This window comes from Papio anubis, chromosome 7, assembly GCF_008728515.1.
Source record: "Papio anubis isolate 15944 chromosome 7, Panubis1.0, whole genome shotgun sequence".
In the NCBI taxonomy this organism is placed as follows: Eukaryota; Metazoa; Chordata; class Mammalia; order Primates; family Cercopithecidae; genus Papio; species Papio anubis.
Genome location: NC_044982.1, coordinates 125,959,678 through 125,977,940, shown reverse-complemented (window position 1 = coordinate 125,977,940; position 18,263 = coordinate 125,959,678). Strand labels below are relative to the sequence as shown.

The 18,263-nt window shown below is 44.0% G+C and overlaps 1 protein-coding gene across 2 annotated transcripts in view; it reads left to right on the top strand.

Annotated features, from left to right (window-relative positions):
- LOC110743693 overlaps positions 1-15,493 on the top strand; it is a 31,003-nt gene extending 15,510 nt beyond the window's left edge. The window contains exons 1-3 of one of the 2 annotated variants that reach the window (XM_021940631.2): positions 6,528-6,921; positions 7,498-7,881; positions 15,188-15,493. In XM_021940631.2, coding sequence (XP_021796323.2) covers positions 6,693-6,921; positions 7,498-7,742 — 474 coding nt within the window. In that variant the 5' untranslated portion in view covers positions 6,528-6,692 and the 3' untranslated portion in view covers positions 7,743-7,881; positions 15,188-15,493. Of the gene's footprint in view, positions 1-6,527; positions 6,922-7,479; positions 7,882-15,187 lie in introns of those variants that run through there. The other variant, XR_004185133.1, reaches the window with a different exon arrangement.
- Positions 15,494-18,263: the final 2,770 nt, after the last annotated feature.

Below are 18,263 nucleotides of genomic sequence, written 5' to 3'. Positions count from 1 at the left end.
ACGCCTGTAGAGTGGAATCCATATATATTAGGGCTAAGGAATCAGAAGCTCTGTGACCTAGGGCAAGTACTTAACTTCACTAAGCTTCAGTTTTCTAATCAATAAAAAGAGAGGTTATAGCAGTACCTATTTTATAGGGTTGTGAATGAGCTACTGAGTGTAAACATCTTAAGCACACTATCTAACCTGTAATAAGCACTCGGACTTGTATTGTTATGAAAATAACAATTATTCTAGCCGTACGATGAATGTCACTCCTCTTCCTCCTAAGTAGGAATGCCTTCTCAGAATCTTGATTTTCAAAGTGATGGATTGGGAGATCCCAAGCCATGAATGTGAGTTTGTGTATTTCCCTTCTTATTTATTTCTCAGTTCAGTTAAAGGCACCATCATCCTCCTAGTTGCCCAGATTAGGACTTTTGGGATCAACCTGAGCTCCACCCCACATTCATCATATCAGTGTTTCCATCTTAAGGTAGCTTCTGGGATCCATCCCCAAACAGAATGCAAGAATCTAACAGTACCTAGCACATGATAGGTCCTTAATCAGCTTTGATTATTCATATTTCCGCTGCCTCTGCTCTACTTCCAACCACTGTCATCTCCCACCTCCACTGCCCCATTCCCTCTTCCCTGGTCTCTCCCACCCTAGCCTCTCAGTCATTGTCCATCCTGCCAGAGTGACACACTTTCTGTTTTCCCCACCTTCTCATCCTCTCCCCTTTCTTCTCTCCCTCTCTCTGTTTCTGACTGCAACTGTAGTGAGTGAAGTGTGTGGCTCACTCATTAACCATCTGTGTAAGGAGTTTGTCTTGTTGTATTTATTTGATATCCCCCCCTTCATTTCTGATACTCATTCCCCTTCCCCCCACAGGCTGTCACTCTGATATTGTGATAATACATTCTTGGGTATGTACATGAACTTACAAAATATTAGAAATGTTTGTTCCCTGGTGCCACAAAGAAATAGCACTCAAACATAAATGTAATTCTCTCAGCAAGGCAATTTTTACTTTCTGCAGAAAGGGTGCTCATCGCAGATGGAACAATGGCGAGAGCACACCTGGACAGGGGAGGGGCAGGAGTTCTTATTCCTGATGCAGGTAGCCCCTGCTGCTGTGTCGTTCACCTATTGGCTAGGGTTGGACCGCACAGTCTAAGCTAATTTCGATTGGCTATTTTAAAGAGGGCAGGGGTATGAGCCAGAGTGGCACGGTGAGTAGTTTGGCAGGAAGGACGGTTAGGAACAGGTAACTAAAGGTGACTTAGGTCAGAGCAGGTGACCAAGGGTGACTCAGGTCAAAGCAGGTGACCAGAATGAGGCAGGATGGAGCAAGTGACCCAGGGAACAGATGTGAACTACTGATTAAGACTGGAGGGAAAGTTGTTTACTTAAACTAGAAACAAGTGGGCGAAGAGAACCAGGAAGTTAAACTTGAAAATGGAGAATCAAAGAATAAGAGAGCTGAACCTACTGACATGCTGATTCTTTGAAGAGAAACTTGCAGTTCACTATGTTTAACAAGAAATATGTTATTTTGTGTGGTTTGGTTTTTAAACCTACCTACCGCATTTACTTATCCACTTCCCTAGCAAATGTCCCAGCTCCCTCTTACCAGAACTAATAAGGGAGGAGACCACCCCTCATATCGTCTTATGCCCAATTTCTGCCTCCAAAGAAAGAAAAGGTAAAAACTAAAAGGCAGAAATGGAAGCCACAGGCAGACAGCCCGGCACCACACCCTGGGCCTGGTAGTTAAAGATCAACCCCTGTCCTAATCGGTTATGTTATCTATAGATTACAGACATTGTATAGAAATGTACTGTGAAAATCCCTACCCTGTTTTGTTCCTATCTAATTACCGGTGCATGCAGCCCCCAGTCATGTACCCTCTGCTTGCGACCCCCTCACACGCACCCTCTTAGAGTTGTGAGCCCTTAAAAGGGACAGGAATTGGTCACTTCGGGGGCTTGCGACGTAGATCCTGACAGCCTGAGAGTGCTCCTGGGCAGGCATGTGTCCCGGTGGGACGCCTCGCCAGAGCAGTGTGTGGCAGGCCCCCATGGAGGATCAACGCAATGGCTGAACACCGGGAAGGAACTGGTACTTGGAGTCCGGACATCTGAAACTTGGTAAGACTAGTCTTGAGAACTTGCCTACTCCATTTGAGTGGAAGCATGACCTGATCACCCACGGCGTGCCTTTATCGGCACTTTGGTTTTTGTTTTGACTTGATTTAAACTGCCTGACAGGACTGGTCTTGGGAACTTGCCCACTCCATTTGAGTGGAAGCGTGGCCTGATCACCCATGGTGTGCCTGTACCGGAACTTTGATTTTTGTTTTTGACTTGACTTGGATTGCTTGATATTTTGGTTTTGGCTTTGGTTTTGACCTGGCTTAGATTTCTGGATACTCTAATTTTGGTTTTGATTCTGGTTTGGCATAAACTGTAAAAGTGTATGTGTGCCCTTTTTACCCATACTTTGTTTTGTGGTGTGCATGTGGTGTGAGCATGGTGTTTTGTCTCAAGGAAACATGGGTCAGGCACAAAGTAAGCCCACCCCACTAGGAACTATGTTGAAAAATTTCAAAAAGGGATTTAAGGGAGACTATGGAGTCACCATGACACCAGGAAAACTTAGAACTTTGTGTGAGATAGACTGGCCAGCATTAGAGATGGGTTGGCCATCAGAAGGAAGCCTGGACAGGTCCCTTGTCTTGAAGGTATGGCACAGGGTAACCTGTAAGCCAGGGCATCTAGATCAGTTCCTGTATATAGATTCCTGATTACAGCTAGTTTTGAACCCCCTACAGTGGTTAAGAGGACAGGCAGCAGCAGTACTAGTAGCAAAGGGACAGTTAGTTAAGGAAGGTCCTTGCTCCACCTGCCGAGGGAGGTCAGCACCAAAAGTCCTGTCCGACCCAACACCAGAAGAATCACGGCAGGAATTGGTACCAGCAATACCACCTCCTTATCAGGAGGAAGGGCTCCCCACCCCTGAGCCCACAGCACCTACACCTCCACCAGATGACCACACCCCTAGACCACCCAGAGTAGACAAGCAAGGAAGTGAAGCTGTGGGAGAAACTCCTCCCTTGGCAGCTTGCTTACCACCCAAGACTAGAATCCAAATGCCCCTGAGAGAGCAGCCATATACTGGGGTAGATGAGGATGGACACATGGTGGAAAGGCATGCCTTTGTATATCAACCTTTCACCTCTGCTGATCTTTCACCTTTCACCTCCTCAATTGGAAAAACAATACTCCATCTTACACTGAAAAGCCTCAAGCTTTAATTGACTTGCTCCAAACTATCATACAGACTCATAATCCTACTTGGGTTGATTGCCACCAGCTGCTCAAGTACCTCTTTAATACAGATGAAAGGCAAAGGGTACTCCAGGCGGCAACTAAGTGGCTAGAGGAGCACGTCCCAGCCGATTACCAAAACCCCCAAGAATATATAAGAATTCAACTGCCAGGAACAGACCCCCAGTGGGACCCGAACAAGGGAGCAGACATGAAGAGGCTAAGATGGTACCGTGAAGCATTAATAGAAGGTCTAAACAAAGGGGCTCAAAAGGCGACAAATGTAAATAAGGTCTCTGAGGTCATCCAAGGGAAAGAGGAGAGTCCAGCGCAATTCTATGAAAGACTGCGTGAGGCTTACCGTATGTACCCTCCTTTTGATCCAGGTAGCCCTGAAAATCAGCGCATGATTAACATGGCCTTAGTAATATGGCCTTAACAAAGCGCGGAAGATATCAGGAGAAAATTGTGAAACAGGCTGGGTTTGCGGGTATGAGTACCTCACAGTTACTGTAAATAGCCAATCAAGTGTTTTTGAATAGAGATGCAACAAGCTGCAGAGAAAGCCATAAGGAAGGCAAACACCAGGCTAGGCAAAACGCCGACTTACTGGCCATGGCCATTAAGGGAATTCCCCCGAAAGGAGAGGGAAAGAGGGGTTCAGGAAGAATACCCAGTCTAATCGTCCATGCTTGCAATGTAACCAATGCGCCTATTGTAAGGAAATAGGACGTTGGAAAGATAAGTGTCTCCAACTGAAGGAAAAGCAAGGTGGTTCGGAACAAAAGACCTCAGATAAGGACGAGCGAGCTTCGTTCAATCTGGCTGAAGGGCTACTGGACTGAAGGGGACCGGGTTCAAGCGCTCCCAAGGAGCCCACAGTCAGGATTACAATTGGGGGCAAGGACATTAAGTTTTTGGTCAATACTGGTGCTGAACATTCAGTAGTGACCACCCCGGTTGCTCTCTTATCCAAGAAAACCATTGATATAATCGGAGCAATAGGAGTTTCCACTAAGCAGGCTTTCTGTCTACCACGGACCTGTTCAGTGGGGGGACATGAGATAGTTCACCAGTTCTTGTACATGCCTGGCTGTCCCTTGCCCTTGCTGGGAAGAGACTTGCTTAACAAGCTGAGAGCCACCATCCCCTTTACAAAACAGGGCACTTTACAGATAAAGTTACCAGAAACAGGAGTTATCATGGCCCTTACAGTCCCCCAGGAAGAAGAATGGAGACTTTTTCTAACCGAGCTAGGCCAAGAGATAAAACCAGCTCTAGCTAAGCTATGGCCCCGAGTATGGACAGAGGATAATCCTCTGGGACTGGCGGTCAACCAAGCCCCTGTACTCATAAAAGTTAAGCCTGGGGCCCAATCAGACAAAAGCAGTATCCGGTTCCCAGAGAAGCTCTTGAAGGAATCCAGTTCATCTCAGGCACTTGAAAGCCTATGCAACCATAGTTCCTTGCCAGTCTCCATGGAACTCCCCCCTCCTGCCTGTCCCTAAGCCAGGGACCAAGGACTACCGACCAGTACAGGACCTGCGCTTGGTCAACCAAGCTACAGTGACTCTGCATCCAGTAGTTCCTAACCCTTACACGTTGTTAGGGCTGCTGCCGCTGAGGACAGCTGGTTTATCTGTCTGGACTTAAAAGATGCCTTCTTTAGCATCAGAATAGCTTCTGAGAGCCAGAAGCTATTTGCCTTTCCATGGGAAGATCTGGAGTCAGGGGTCACTACTCAGTACACTTGGACCTGGCTTCCCCAAGAGTTCAAGAACTCCCCTACTATCTTCGGGGAGGCCCTGGCTCGAGACCTGAAAAGTTTCCTGCTAAAGACGTAGGCTGCATCTTGCTCCTGTACGTGGATGACCTTCTGCTGGGACACTCCACGGCAGTCGGGTGCCCAAAAGGGACAGATGCCCTGCTTCAGCGCCTGGAGGACTGTGGGTATAAGGTGTCCAAGAAGAAAGCTCAGATCTGCAGACAGCAGGTACGCTACCTGGGATTCACTATTTGGAAAGGGGAGCGCAGCCTGGGGTCAGAAAGAAAGCAGGTCATCTGCAGCCTACCGGAATCTAAAACCAGAAGGCAAGTAAGGGAATTCCTAGGAGCTGTGGGGTTTTGCAGATTATGGATTCCAAATTTTGCAGTACTAGCCAAACCTTTCGAATGGGGTTGCAAAGGCGGGGTGACTGGGAGCCTTTTGAATGGGGGACATCTACAACAGCAAGCCTTTTGTAAGTTAAAGGAAAAGCCTATGTCAGCCCCAGACCTAGGACTACCAGATTTGACAAAGCCCTTTACACTCTATGTGTCAGAAAGAGAAAAAATGGCAGTTGGAGTTTTAACCCAGACTGTGGGGCCCTGGCCAAGGCCAGTGACCTATCTCTCAAAACAACTGGATGGGGTTTCCAAAGGCTGGTCACCATGTCTAAGGGCCCTGGCAGCAACAGCCCTGTTAGAACAAGAAGCAGATAAACTAACCCTTGGGCAAAACCTGAATATAAAGGCCCCCCATGCTGTGGTAACTTTGATGACTACCAAAGGACATCATTGTTTAACAAATGCTAGATTAACCAAGTACCAAAGCTTGCTATATGAAAATCCCCTTCAAACTATTGAAGTCTGTAACACCTTAAATCCCGCCACCCTGCTCCCAGTATCAGAAAGCCCGGTCAAGCATAACTGTGTAGAGGTGTTGGACTCAGTCTATTCTAGCAGACCTGACCTTCGGGACCAGCCATGGGCATCAGTAGACTGGGAGTTATATGTGGACAGGAGCAGCTTCGTTAACCCACAAGGAGAAAGATGTGCAGGATATGTGGTAGTAACTTTGGATGCTGTCATTGAAGCCAAACCGCTGCCACAGGGCACTTCAGCCCAGAAGGCTGAGCTCATTGCTTTAACTCGGGCTCCAGAACTCAGTGAAGGTAAGACGGTAAACATCTACCCTGACTCTCGATATGCCTTTCTAACCCTCCAAGTGCATGGAGCATTATATAAGGAAAAGCGTCTGTTAAACTCTGGGGGAAAGGACATAAAATATCAACAACAAATTCTACAATTATTAAAGGCAGTGTGGAAACCTCAGAGGGTAGCAGTCATGTACTGCAGGGGACACCAGCGAGCCTCCACCTCAGTGGCCTTAGGAAACTCGAGCTAATTCAGAAGCTCAAAAAGCAGCGTCTACCCCTTACTAGGCATTGGTATTAGCCCCCTTACTCCCTCAAACACCTGACCCGGTACCTACCTATTCTAAGGAAGAAAAAGACTTCTTCCATGCAGAAGGGGGGCAAGTAATAAGAGGAGGATGGATCAGACTGCCAGATAGGAGGGTAGCTGTGCCGCAGTTGCTGGGAGCCACAGTCCTATTGGCCATGCACGAAACCACTCATCTAGGTCAAGAGTCACTTGAAAAATTGTTAGGCCGGTTCTTCTACGTCTCACACTTGCCAGCCCTTGACAAAGCAGTAGCACAATGGTGCGTTACTTGCCGACAGTACAATGCAAGGCAAGGCCCCACTGTTCCACCCGGCATACAAGCTTATGGGGCAGCTCCTTTTGAGGATCTTCAGGTGGATTTCACCGAAATGCCGAAATGTGGAGGTAACAAGTATTTGCTGGTTCTTGTGTGTACTTACTCTGGGTGGGTGGAGGCTTATCCAACACGAACTGAAAAGGCCTACGAGGTAACCCGTGTGCTTCTCTGAGATCTTATTGCTAGGTTTGGACTGCCTTTATGAATCACTTCAGATAACGGGCTGGTGTTTGTGGCTGACTTGGTACAGAAGACAGCAAAGGCATTAGGAATCACTTGGAAGCTACATGCCGCCTACCGACCTCAGAGTTCTGGAAAGGTGCAGCGAATGAATCGGACTGTCAAAAACAGTTTAGGGAAAGTATGTCAGGAAACAGGATTAAAGTGGATACAGGCCCTTCCTATGATACTGTTTAAAATTAGACGCACTCCTTCTAAGAAAACAGGGTACTCCCCTTATGAAATACTGTATCATAGGCCTCCTCCTATACTACGGGAGCTTCCAGGCACTCCCCGAGAGTTAGGTGAAATTGAATTACAATGACAGCTACAGGCTTTAGGAAAAATTACACAGACAACCTCAGCTTGGGTAAATGAGAGGTGTCCCATCAACTTATTCTCCCCAGTTCACCCTTTCTCTCCAGGTGATCGTGTGTGGATCAAGGACTGGAACGTAGCCCCTTTGCGGCCACAGTGGAAAGGACCTCAGATCGTCATCCTGACCACCCCCACGGCTGTAAAACTAGAAGGAATCCCAGCCTGGATCCATCACAGCCGTGTGAAACCTGCAGCCGATGAAACCCGGGAGGCAAAACCGAGCCCGGACAACACCTGCAAAGTGACTCTGAGGAGGATGACAAGCCCTGCTCCAGTCACACCCGGAAGCTGACTGGTCTACGCATGGCCCAAGCATGAGGAGAAACATCAGGAGACTCATTTTCCTTATAATTTGGACTTGTATAGTAAAAACTTCCACTGATTTTCCCCGCATGGAAGACTGCTGTCAGTGTATACATCAGGTTACCCAGGTAGGGCAACAAGTTAAAGCAATCTTCCTGTTCTATAGTTACTATGAATGCCTAGGAACTTTAAAAGGAACATGTTTATATAATGACACTCAGTACAAGGTATGTAGCCCAGGAAACGACTGACCAAATGGGTGTTATGACCCCTCTGAGCCTCCCATGTCCACAGTTTTTGAAATAAGATTAAGGACTGAAGACTGGTGGGGACTGATAAATGATACAAGTAAAGTATTAGCCAGAACAGAAGAAAAAGGGGTACCCAAACGCATAATCTTGAAATTTGATTGCTGTGCTGTCATTAATATCAGTAAGTTAGGAAGGAGATGTGGCTCTTTTCATTGGGAAAAAGGCTAGATGACCAAAAATAAGTACATTTGTCATTGATTAGGACTGTGTGGAAATGAATGTGGATACTGGTCTTGTGTCATTTGGGCCACTTGGATAAAAAATGAAAAGGATCCAGTCCACCTTCAGAAAGGAAAAAATGGCCCTTCCTGCACTAAGGGACAATGTAACCCTTAGAGCTACTAATAACCAATCCCCTTGATCCTTGCTGGAAAAAAGAGGGGCGTGTGACCTTCGGAATCGATGGGGCCAGACTGGATCCTCAAGTAAATATCTTGGTTCGAGCAGAAGTTTACAAACACTCTCCTTAGCCAGTGTTTCAAACTTTCTATGATGAACTAAATGTACCAGTACCAGAAATTCCAGGAAAAACAAGAAATTTGTTTTTGAAATTAGCTGAGCATGTAGCCCAGTCTCTCAATGTCACTTCATGTTATGTATGTGGAGGAACTGTAATGGGAGATCAATGGCCATGGGAAGCCCAAGAATTAGTACCTACCAACCCAGTTCCCGATGAATTCCCGGTTCAAAAGAATCACCTGATAATTTCTGGGTCCCAAAAGCCTCAATTATTGGACAATATTGCATAGCTAGAGAAGGAAAAGAATTCACTCACCCCATAGGACGACTTAGTTGTCTGGGACAGAAACTGTATAATGGTACCACAAAAACAGTCACTTGGTGGAGTTCAAATCACACAGAGAGAAATCCATTTAGTAAATTCCCAAAGTTGCAAACTGTGTGGACCCACCTGGAGTCCCACCGGGACCACACAGCCCCCACTGGATTATACTGGATATGTAGGCATAGAGCTTATGCCAAATTACCTGACCAGTGGGCAGGTAGTTTTGTTATTGGCACTATTAAACCATCTTTCTTCTTACTGCCCATAAAAACAGGTGAACTCCTGGGTTTCCCTATGCTTCCCGTGAAAAGAGAAACATAGCTATAGGAAATTGGAAAGATGATGAATGGCCCCCTAAGAGAATCATACAATATTATGGGCCTGCTACTTGGGCACAAGATGGCTCATGGGGATACCAGACCCCCATTTACATGATCAACTGAATCATACAGTTACAAGCTGTCTCAGAAATAATCACTAATAAAACCGGCAGAGCCTTGACTATTCTGGCCTGGCAAGAAACTCTGATGAGAAATGCTATCTATCAAAATAGATTGGCTCTCGACTACTTGCTAGTAGCTGAAGGAGGGGTCTGTGGGAAATTTAACCTTACTAATTGCTGTCTACACATAGATGATCAAGGGCAAGTAGTTGAAGACCTAGTTAGAGATATGACAAAACTGGCACACGTGCCTGTGCAAGTGTGCCATGGGTTTGATCCTGGGGCCATGTTTGGAAAATGGTTCCCAGCACTAAGAGGATTTAAAACTCTTATAATAGGAGTTATAATAATAATAGGAACCTGCCTACTGCTCCCTTGTTTGCTACCTGTACTTCTTCGAATGATAAAAAGCTTCATCACTACCTTAGTTCACCAAAATGCTTCAGCACAAGTGTACTATATGAATCACTATCAATCTGTCTTGCAAGAAGACATGGATAGTGAAAATGAAAGTGAGAACTCCCACTAATAAAATGAGTGAGAGTCTCAAAAGGGGGAAATAAGGGAGGAGACCACCCCTCATATCATCTTATGCCCAATTTCTGCCTCCAAAGAAAGAAAAGGTAAAAACTAAAAGGCAGAAATGAAATCCACAGGCAGACAGCCCAATGCCGCACCCTGGGCCTGGTAGTTAAAGCTCAACCCCTGACCTAATCGGTTCTGTTATCTATAGATTACAGACATTGTATAGAAATGCACTGTGAAAATTCCTATCCTGTTTTGTTCTGATCTAATTACCAGTGCATGCAGCCCCCAGTTATGTACCCCCGGGTTGCTCAATCAATCACGACCCCCTCACTTGCACCCCCTTAGAGTTACGAGCCCTTAAAAGGGACAGGAATTGCTCACTCGGGGGGCTCGGCTCTTGAGATAGGAGTCTTGCCAATGCCCCCACCAAATAAACCCCTTCCTTCTTTAATTCGGTGTCTGAGGAGTTTTGTCTGTGGCTCGTCCTGCTACACTACAGAGAGGTGAGTATTTTTGTCCATGATCCTTTAGGTCCTGTGTAAGAGTTTCTCAGAAGCATATGCCTAGGAGTGGAATTGCTGATGCATATTTATTTTCACAAAGTACGTCTAGGTTGTACCTGCGAACTACACAACTCTGTGCCCATAATGACTCTGTCCAAACCCCTGCACTAAAAGACTTGATCAAACTCTAGCATGGCTTCTAGCAGCTTAAGGCCATGTCCCTAGGATGATTCCAGCCTCCCTTAAAATGTTTGCCTGGAAGCTCAATGCTGCCAGGAGAATTTACTGTTTATTCTGGCCAAAACCTGGTGATAGGCAGATAGGCCCCTAAGCCCCCTCTTAGAGCAGTTATTTTAGAAAGCTTGCAATTATAAATCTTTCCTTTGCCCTTTGAGATGTAAATCTCCCACCCAAAACGGTCTCCTCAAGGATCTGAGAGCTCTCTCTTTGAAATGCAGATATTCAGGGAGCTATAGCTCTTCTCCCAGGAGGATAAGGGCCTAACTGCTATGGGCGCCTTACTTTAGGAGAAATATGTTTCTCCTCCAGATAAGCACCAATGAAGAAATCCAGGTGGCCTAGTCACATGGACTAACCCTCCCTTAACACCCCACAGTGCCTTTCCCTTAACCTTTAAACAGTCTTCAGCATTTTGCATCAGGTGTTGAGCTCTGTTCACACTCTACTCTTTTTCCTTATTGCAGTAGTCCCTGAATAAAACCTGTCCTGGCTGCTTTAACTGGTGTCTGGCTTTATCTTTGACATGCCCTAGAATAGACTGTTTGTTTCCTTTCCTTTTTGTTTCCTTACCACCTTGCCAGAGTTTGGTATTATCCAGTCTCCTAATTTTCTAGCCTCATGGGTAAAAAGACTTAATCTTGCTATTGTTTTAATTTTCATTTATCTAAGAACTAGTGAGGTTCACTGTGGGAGGCTGAGGCAGGTGGATCATGAGGTCAGGAGATCAAGACCATCCTGGTCAACATGGTGAAACCCCATCTCTACTAAAAACACAAAAACTAGTTGGGCATGGTGGCAGGCGCCTGTAGTCCTAGTTACTCAGGAGGCTGAGACAGGAGAATCACTTGAACCCGGGAGGCGGAGGTTGCAGTGAGCCAAGATCACACCACTGCACTCCAGCCTGGGCAACAGAGTGAGACTCCGTCTCAAAAACAAACAAACAAACAAAATAAAACAAACAAACAAAAAACTAGTGAGGTTGAGCAAAACCAGTGGGTTTTTTGGGGTAAGTCACATATTCATATCCTTGCCCATTTTCCTGTTGTATTCTCTTTTCTGATTGATTTGTAGGACTTTCTTATATATTCTATATAATAATCCCTTGCTAGTTTGGGGAGTCTCAAATATTTTTTCTCAGTCTATCACCTGTCTGTTCATTTAGATAACTATATCCACCATCGTCATTATTGTTAATTTAGACATAGTCATTAATTTGAGGGGCAGGGAATATGATTACACTTTTTGAATGTTTTTAAAAAAATTCTTGCCTACTTTTAAGGTCATAAATATATTCTGATGTGTATATATACATACACATGCATATCTATGTTTTGTAGGGTGGTGTTGCACATTTATATCTTTAATTCTTCTGAAGTTCACCTTTGCTTATGGTGTTAGGAATGCAGCTTAATTTTTTTCCATGTAGTGAACCAATCTTCCGTACACTGTCTGCTAAGCAACCCATCCTTTCCCCATTGACTTGTTTTTCATAATCAGGTGCACACACAACCAAACACATAAGCACACATATGCATTTCTGAGCACTTTCTCGCCCTTGCTCTATTTCCATGCTTCTGCACCATAGTGCTCTATTTCCATTCTTCTGCACATAATAATGTTTTATTATATAGCACTGGAGTGTACTGGGACAAGTCATTCCTCTTTGCTCTTTTTCCAAAACTGGCTCAACTGATTGTGGACCTTGTTTTTTTCTTTTATATAAATTTTGAATATGCTTTTTTGTTCCCTCAAAAAGTTCTATTGGGACTATACTGAAAGTGCCTTGGATTTTTAGATTAATTTTGGGAGAATTGTTATCTTTACATGTTAAGTAGTCTTGCCCACCAATATGGCATATCTCTTTGCTTAAGTCTAATGTCCTTTAATAATTTTATATTTTTCTCCAACAATTTATTTTGAATATTTTATTAAGTTGATTTTTAGGAATTTTTTAGTTGTGTTGCTCTTGTGAAAGTTATCTTATTTTCTATTCAATTTTCTGGTTGAATGTTGCTGTTGTAGAAGAATGCAACTGAGTTTTATAAGCAGATCTTGTTCCTGAAATCCTTGCTGAACATAAGTATTAGTTCTAAAAGTTTTTCTATTAAGTCTGTGAGGTTTTCTATGTAGATAATCAGATGACCTGTCAATAATGACAGTTTTGCTACTTCCTTTCAAATCCTATACCTAGTACTTCTTTTTCTTGTCTTATCACGTTGGCCAGGACCTCCAATACTATGCTGAGGAGTGGCAGTTCTTAGAAGGAATGTGGATGTATCTTTACTTGTTATCTCCTTCCTGTCCCCTGATGTACCCACAGGCTTCATCTCCTGCTGGTGCAGGACTAGTGATACTGTTCTGTCTTGCAGTGGAGTTGGGGAAGACTATAATCTGCCCATGGAAATACAGGGGAGGAAAACAGTCCAAGATAAAATCTTCCCCACCTACAGCACTTGCCCTTTTCCCCTGCAGTCTGCAGTCGCAAACACATATACTGGGCTCCAACCATTTGCTGTCCTTCTAGAAATTTCTCACAATTATCACATTAGATTATCAGATCCACCAATTGTACCATTTCTGAGACACTCCCAGTAGCCCCTGTTGGGCCTCCATTGTGTCAGTATCCAGAAGCCAGAATGACACTTCTAAAATAGTTATAATTATGAGAATGTTTTAATCAAGGGCCTTTAAAGCCCTCATGTAAGCCCTTTAATATCACATTCAAAGGTCTTAACAAGCTAGCCTCACCTCCTTTTCTACTTCCCATAACATCCCCCACACTCCAACTAACCTGGGTGATGTTTTCCCCCAAAAATGCTGTGCACTTTAACCGTCTGTTTACCATACAGTTTTACCTCTGTATGGAATTCTCTCTCCCCTTTCTTACATTGAAAAATCCTACTCATTCTTCAAAGCTCAGAACAAAAGTCGTCTTCAAGAAGTTTTCTCTACTTCATGCCATTGGTGTAAATCATTCCTTCTCCATACTCCCCGGAGCACTTATCTGTCAGATTTGCCTTATAGTTTGTTGCCAGCAGAGCAAAAGCTGTGTTTTATCCATATCTCTATCTCTAGTTCAGTTTTTCACGCACAGTAGATGCCCAATAAATGTTTATTCATCAAGTTAAATAATGAAGACCACGATTTGTAGGAAAGATAAGTTATTAGTAAGAATGAAGTAATCCTTTTCTTGGCTAATCTTAGTTCCAGTAAGATTGGGTGTGAATTTCCAGAAGTGGTGTTATCTTCAGCAATTCTCAGCACCACACAAATAGGAATGAAAACATATACATAGGCTGGGCGTGGTGGCTCACGTCTGTAATCCCAGCACTTTGGGAGGCCGAGATGGGTGGATCACTTGAGGTCAGGAGTTTGAGACCAACCTGGCCAACATGGTAAAACCCCATCTTTACTAAAAAAATTAAAACTAGCTGAGCGTGGTGGTGGGTGCCTGTAGGATCAGCTACTCAGGAGGTTGGACAGGAGAATTGCTTGAACCCAGCAGGCGGAGGCTGCAATGAGCCGAGATTGCACCACTCCACTCCAGCCTGGGCAACACAGTGAGATGCCATCTCATAAAAAAAAAAAAAAGAAAAGAAAAAAGAAAAAGAAAGAAAACATACACTGTAAACTCCTAGTCATTTTCTTTATCTGATTAAGTCCTCTGAGTGCTATAACAAGTGTTCAGCTTGTGCAGTGCTGAGCAATTATTTAAAACAAAATGTAGGCCGGGCGCGGTGGCTGGCTGGGCACAGTGGCTCATCCCTGTAATCCCAGCACTTTAGGAGGCTGAGGCAGGTGGATCATCTGAGGTCAGGAGTTCAAGACTAGCCTGGCTAACACAGTGAAATTCCATCTCTATTAAAAATTCAAAAATTAGCCGGCCATGGTAGTGGGCACCTGTAATCCCAGCCACTTGGGAGGCTGAGGCAGGAGAATCACTTGAACCCGAGAGATGGAGGTTGCAGTGAGCGGAGATCGTGCCACTGTACTCCAGCATGGGTGACAGAGCAAGTCTCCTTCTCCAAACAAACAAACAAACAAAAAATAAAATGTATCTGCCAAGTCTAACATATAAGGGCAATTGTGAAAGTTAGCCTGTGGTTAGACATTCCTGGGTTTCTATTCTTGAAGAATTCTGCTAGTCATATCCTTAGTGGGTATCCTTACACATAACCCATAAAATGTACCAACTTACTGGTGAAAATTATGAAAATAAACAAAATTTTCTTTTGAAATTGTTACCTTTATTTTTGATAGGAATTTTCACTAAGTGGGATTTCTAATTGCCCCATAGATAGATTAGCCATGCTGTGGACGAGACATGAAAAACATAGATGAGTAAACTGAAGTAAAATGAAAAATAGTTATGTTGTCCCTTTTCTTTGAATGATATACAGCAGTTTCTTCCATGTGTTTTTTCCTTCCCTGGGAAGTAGGTCAAGAAAGTGTTATTAAAATTATCATCTTGGTAAACACCGAGATAAGGAGAAATTAAATTAATTTTTTCAGTAGATTGTTACAACACTGGTCCTCAATTTGTTCATACCTCTCTCTGCAACATCCTTGGATAATACCTTTCGCACTGACTCAAGGCTTAGCCATGTATCTTTCTTTGGCCAACAGGACAAGAGCAAATGTGACACAAGAAAAAATATTCAAGTGCTTGCATACTGAAGCTTGCTTTCTCTTGCTGCTCTTTTATACCCTGAGACCACCATGCTGAGAACATTATGTGAAGGCTGGGCTAGCCTACTGGAGGAGGAGAGATCACATGGAACAGAGACAAACCATCCCAGCTAAGTCCTCCTCAACTAACCAGCCTGTCAATTTCATGTATGTGAGGGAGGCCAGCCAACTCGAGCTGAGCCATCTACAGACCTCAGATCTGCACACCAACCTAGATCAGAACTGCTCAACTGACTCACAGAATCATGAAAAATGATGAGTGTTTGTTGCTTTAAGCCACTAAGCTTTGGGGTGGTTTGTTTTACCCCCAACCTAACTGGTACATTTCCCAAGAAAGCCTAGTCAGGCTAGATTCTAGGGGTCCCGGTCCCCAGATTCATGTTTAATTGCTACTACTCCTCTTCTGTTGAAAGGTCAAATTTAGATATGCAAAACTTAAGGATTTTATTTTGGATTTTATTGAATTTCCCAAGGGCAAAGGCCATGACTTGATTTATCCAGCTGTAATAGTACTTTGTCTTATTAATAAAATAATGCTCAGTGAGGGGCATTACTTCTCTGAAAAAGACTAAACCTTAGTTGTTTTTACAAGGATAGAAGGGAAAGCTAACTGTTACATGTATAACTCTCAGAATTTATATAGGGCATAGATATTTCTAGTTCCAAAGAAGGTTTTAGACTAAGGAACTCTCCTAAGAAATAGAACAGAGAGGATGGAAAAAGCAGGGCCCATATCTTACTCATGATTTTGTCCCTGATATGGTTTGGCTGTGTCCCCACCCAAATCTTATCTTGAATTACAGCTCCCATAATCCCCATGTGTTGTGGGAGGGACCTGGTGGGAGATAATTGAATCATGGGGCGGTTTCCCCATATTGTTCATGTGGTAGGGAATAAGTCTCACGAGATCTGATGATTTTATAAAGGGCTTCCCCTTCCTCTTGGCCCTCATTCTCTCTTGTCTGCCACCATGTAAGACGTTCATTTCGCCTTTCACCATGACTGTGAGGCCTCCCCAGCCATGTGGAACTGTGAGTCCATTAAACCTCTTTTTCTTTATAAATTACCTAGTCTTGGGTATGTCTCTATGAGCAGCATTAAAATGGACTAATACAGTTCTTATGGCCCAGATCAGAGTCTTACAGAGCTGGTAGGCTGCACAACTTCAGGAAACACCATTTACATTGAGGTCTGTGCAGACAGTGCCCTCTCCTCCCACCCCCAGAGTTGTGCAGTGTACATAGGGTCCCTGCATAGCACACAGTAAATATTTAAGAATGAATGTTAGCCAGGCAAGGTGGCTCACACCTGTAATCCCGGCACTTTGGGAGGCCGAGCATGTGTGTACACGCACACATTTGTGGTATTTAGCAGAAGCTTTTTTGTTTGCTTTTGGTTTTTCTTTTTTAGAAAAGGTCTAGCTCTGTCTGTGCAGTGGCACAATTATGACTCACTACAGCCTCAATCTCCTGGGCTCAGGACTCAAATGCTCCTTCCACCTCAGCCTCCCAAGTAGCATGCCCTCATGCCTGGCTAATTTTTAAAAATTTATTGTAGAGATGGGGGTCTCACTACATTACCCAGGCCAATCTGGAACTCCTGGTCTCAAGCGATCCTCCTGCCTCAGCCTTCCAAAATGTTGGGATTACAGGCATGAGCCACTACACCCAGCCTTAGTAGAGTTTTAACTGCAAAGGAAAATAAACCGAATTAGAATGAATATCCCTGTTGGGTAGCCTCCAGGAGCTCAAGCCACTTTGCTTTGTCTGTGATAAAGTAGGAAAATACCTAAATGAATTGTATAGATCAACAATAGACCCAGAGAAGAAACTCACCAAATTCTGTAGGTTAAAAACGATAAAAAATAAAATAAAATAAAATAAAAGCTCATTTTGGTTAATGGTGACACCTAGTGGTGTATCAAAACTGTGGGGTTTTCTTGGAGTAAATTATTTTATTTCACACAATGGAGTGGGGGAGTCCCTGGGATTGTGTACCCTTGCTCCCTTCACAGTAAGATAAGGAGGTGAAGACCTGCAGGTCTCCCAGGGTCAGCAAGTGCAGTATTGCTCTAGAAGAGACTGTTTCTGTGTGCTGTTGCAGAAGACCTCAGAATCACACCAGAAGGTCTCAGCCAGCGATCCAGGGACCACTCATCACTTAAGACAATTATTCCTCTCTGTCTATGCCTTTCCACTTGAATTTCACTCTTTCTCCTTTCTCCTTGCCCTCCTTCTTTCCTCTTCTGCTTCTACTTACCCCATGTTTATTCTCTGCCCCCTTTCCATTCTTAGTTCTCTAAGCCCATTGATGCCTCCCAAGATGTTGCAAACCCCAGAGCGACACGATCTAGTATGGTAACCACTGCCCCATGTGGCTGTTTAAATTCAAATTAATTAAAGCAAAATTAAAATAAAAATTCAATCCCTCAGTCTCGCTGGTTCCATTTCAAGTGTTCAACAGCACTAGCGGCTACCATATCAGACGGTGCAGACGCGATCATTCCCACCATTGCAGACAATCCTGTTGGAAAGCATGGGCCTGAGGCTTTGTTTACCTCCCTGGGCTCACCTCTGTTCCTTCTCAGTGCCTCTTCTCTAAGTGGCAGTTCTTGAGACAGTCTTCTTTCTGCTCCTCCCTGTCCCTCCCTGCTCACTCCAGTCTATTGGGTGACTTTCTGTTTTCTGTATACTATTATGTAAACTTGCTAACATGACCTTGCCAAGGTACACACACAAAATATGTAATCCTATTGGACAGTTTATTCAGGACAGTGATTCACACCATCTTGTTTTCCATGCATTGGAACACATCAAAATATTTTTAAACTCAACACATAAACACGTCATTTAAAACAATTATACCCCAGGCCCTTTATTTTTCTTTTTTAATCTATAGGTTCCTACTTTTTTTACCTTGTCTTGTGCTAAAGTAGCTTTAAAATTAAACAGTACGTCTTTTTAAAAATTACCTAAAAATAAATATTTTAAGCTTAGAACAGCTCTGGAATGAG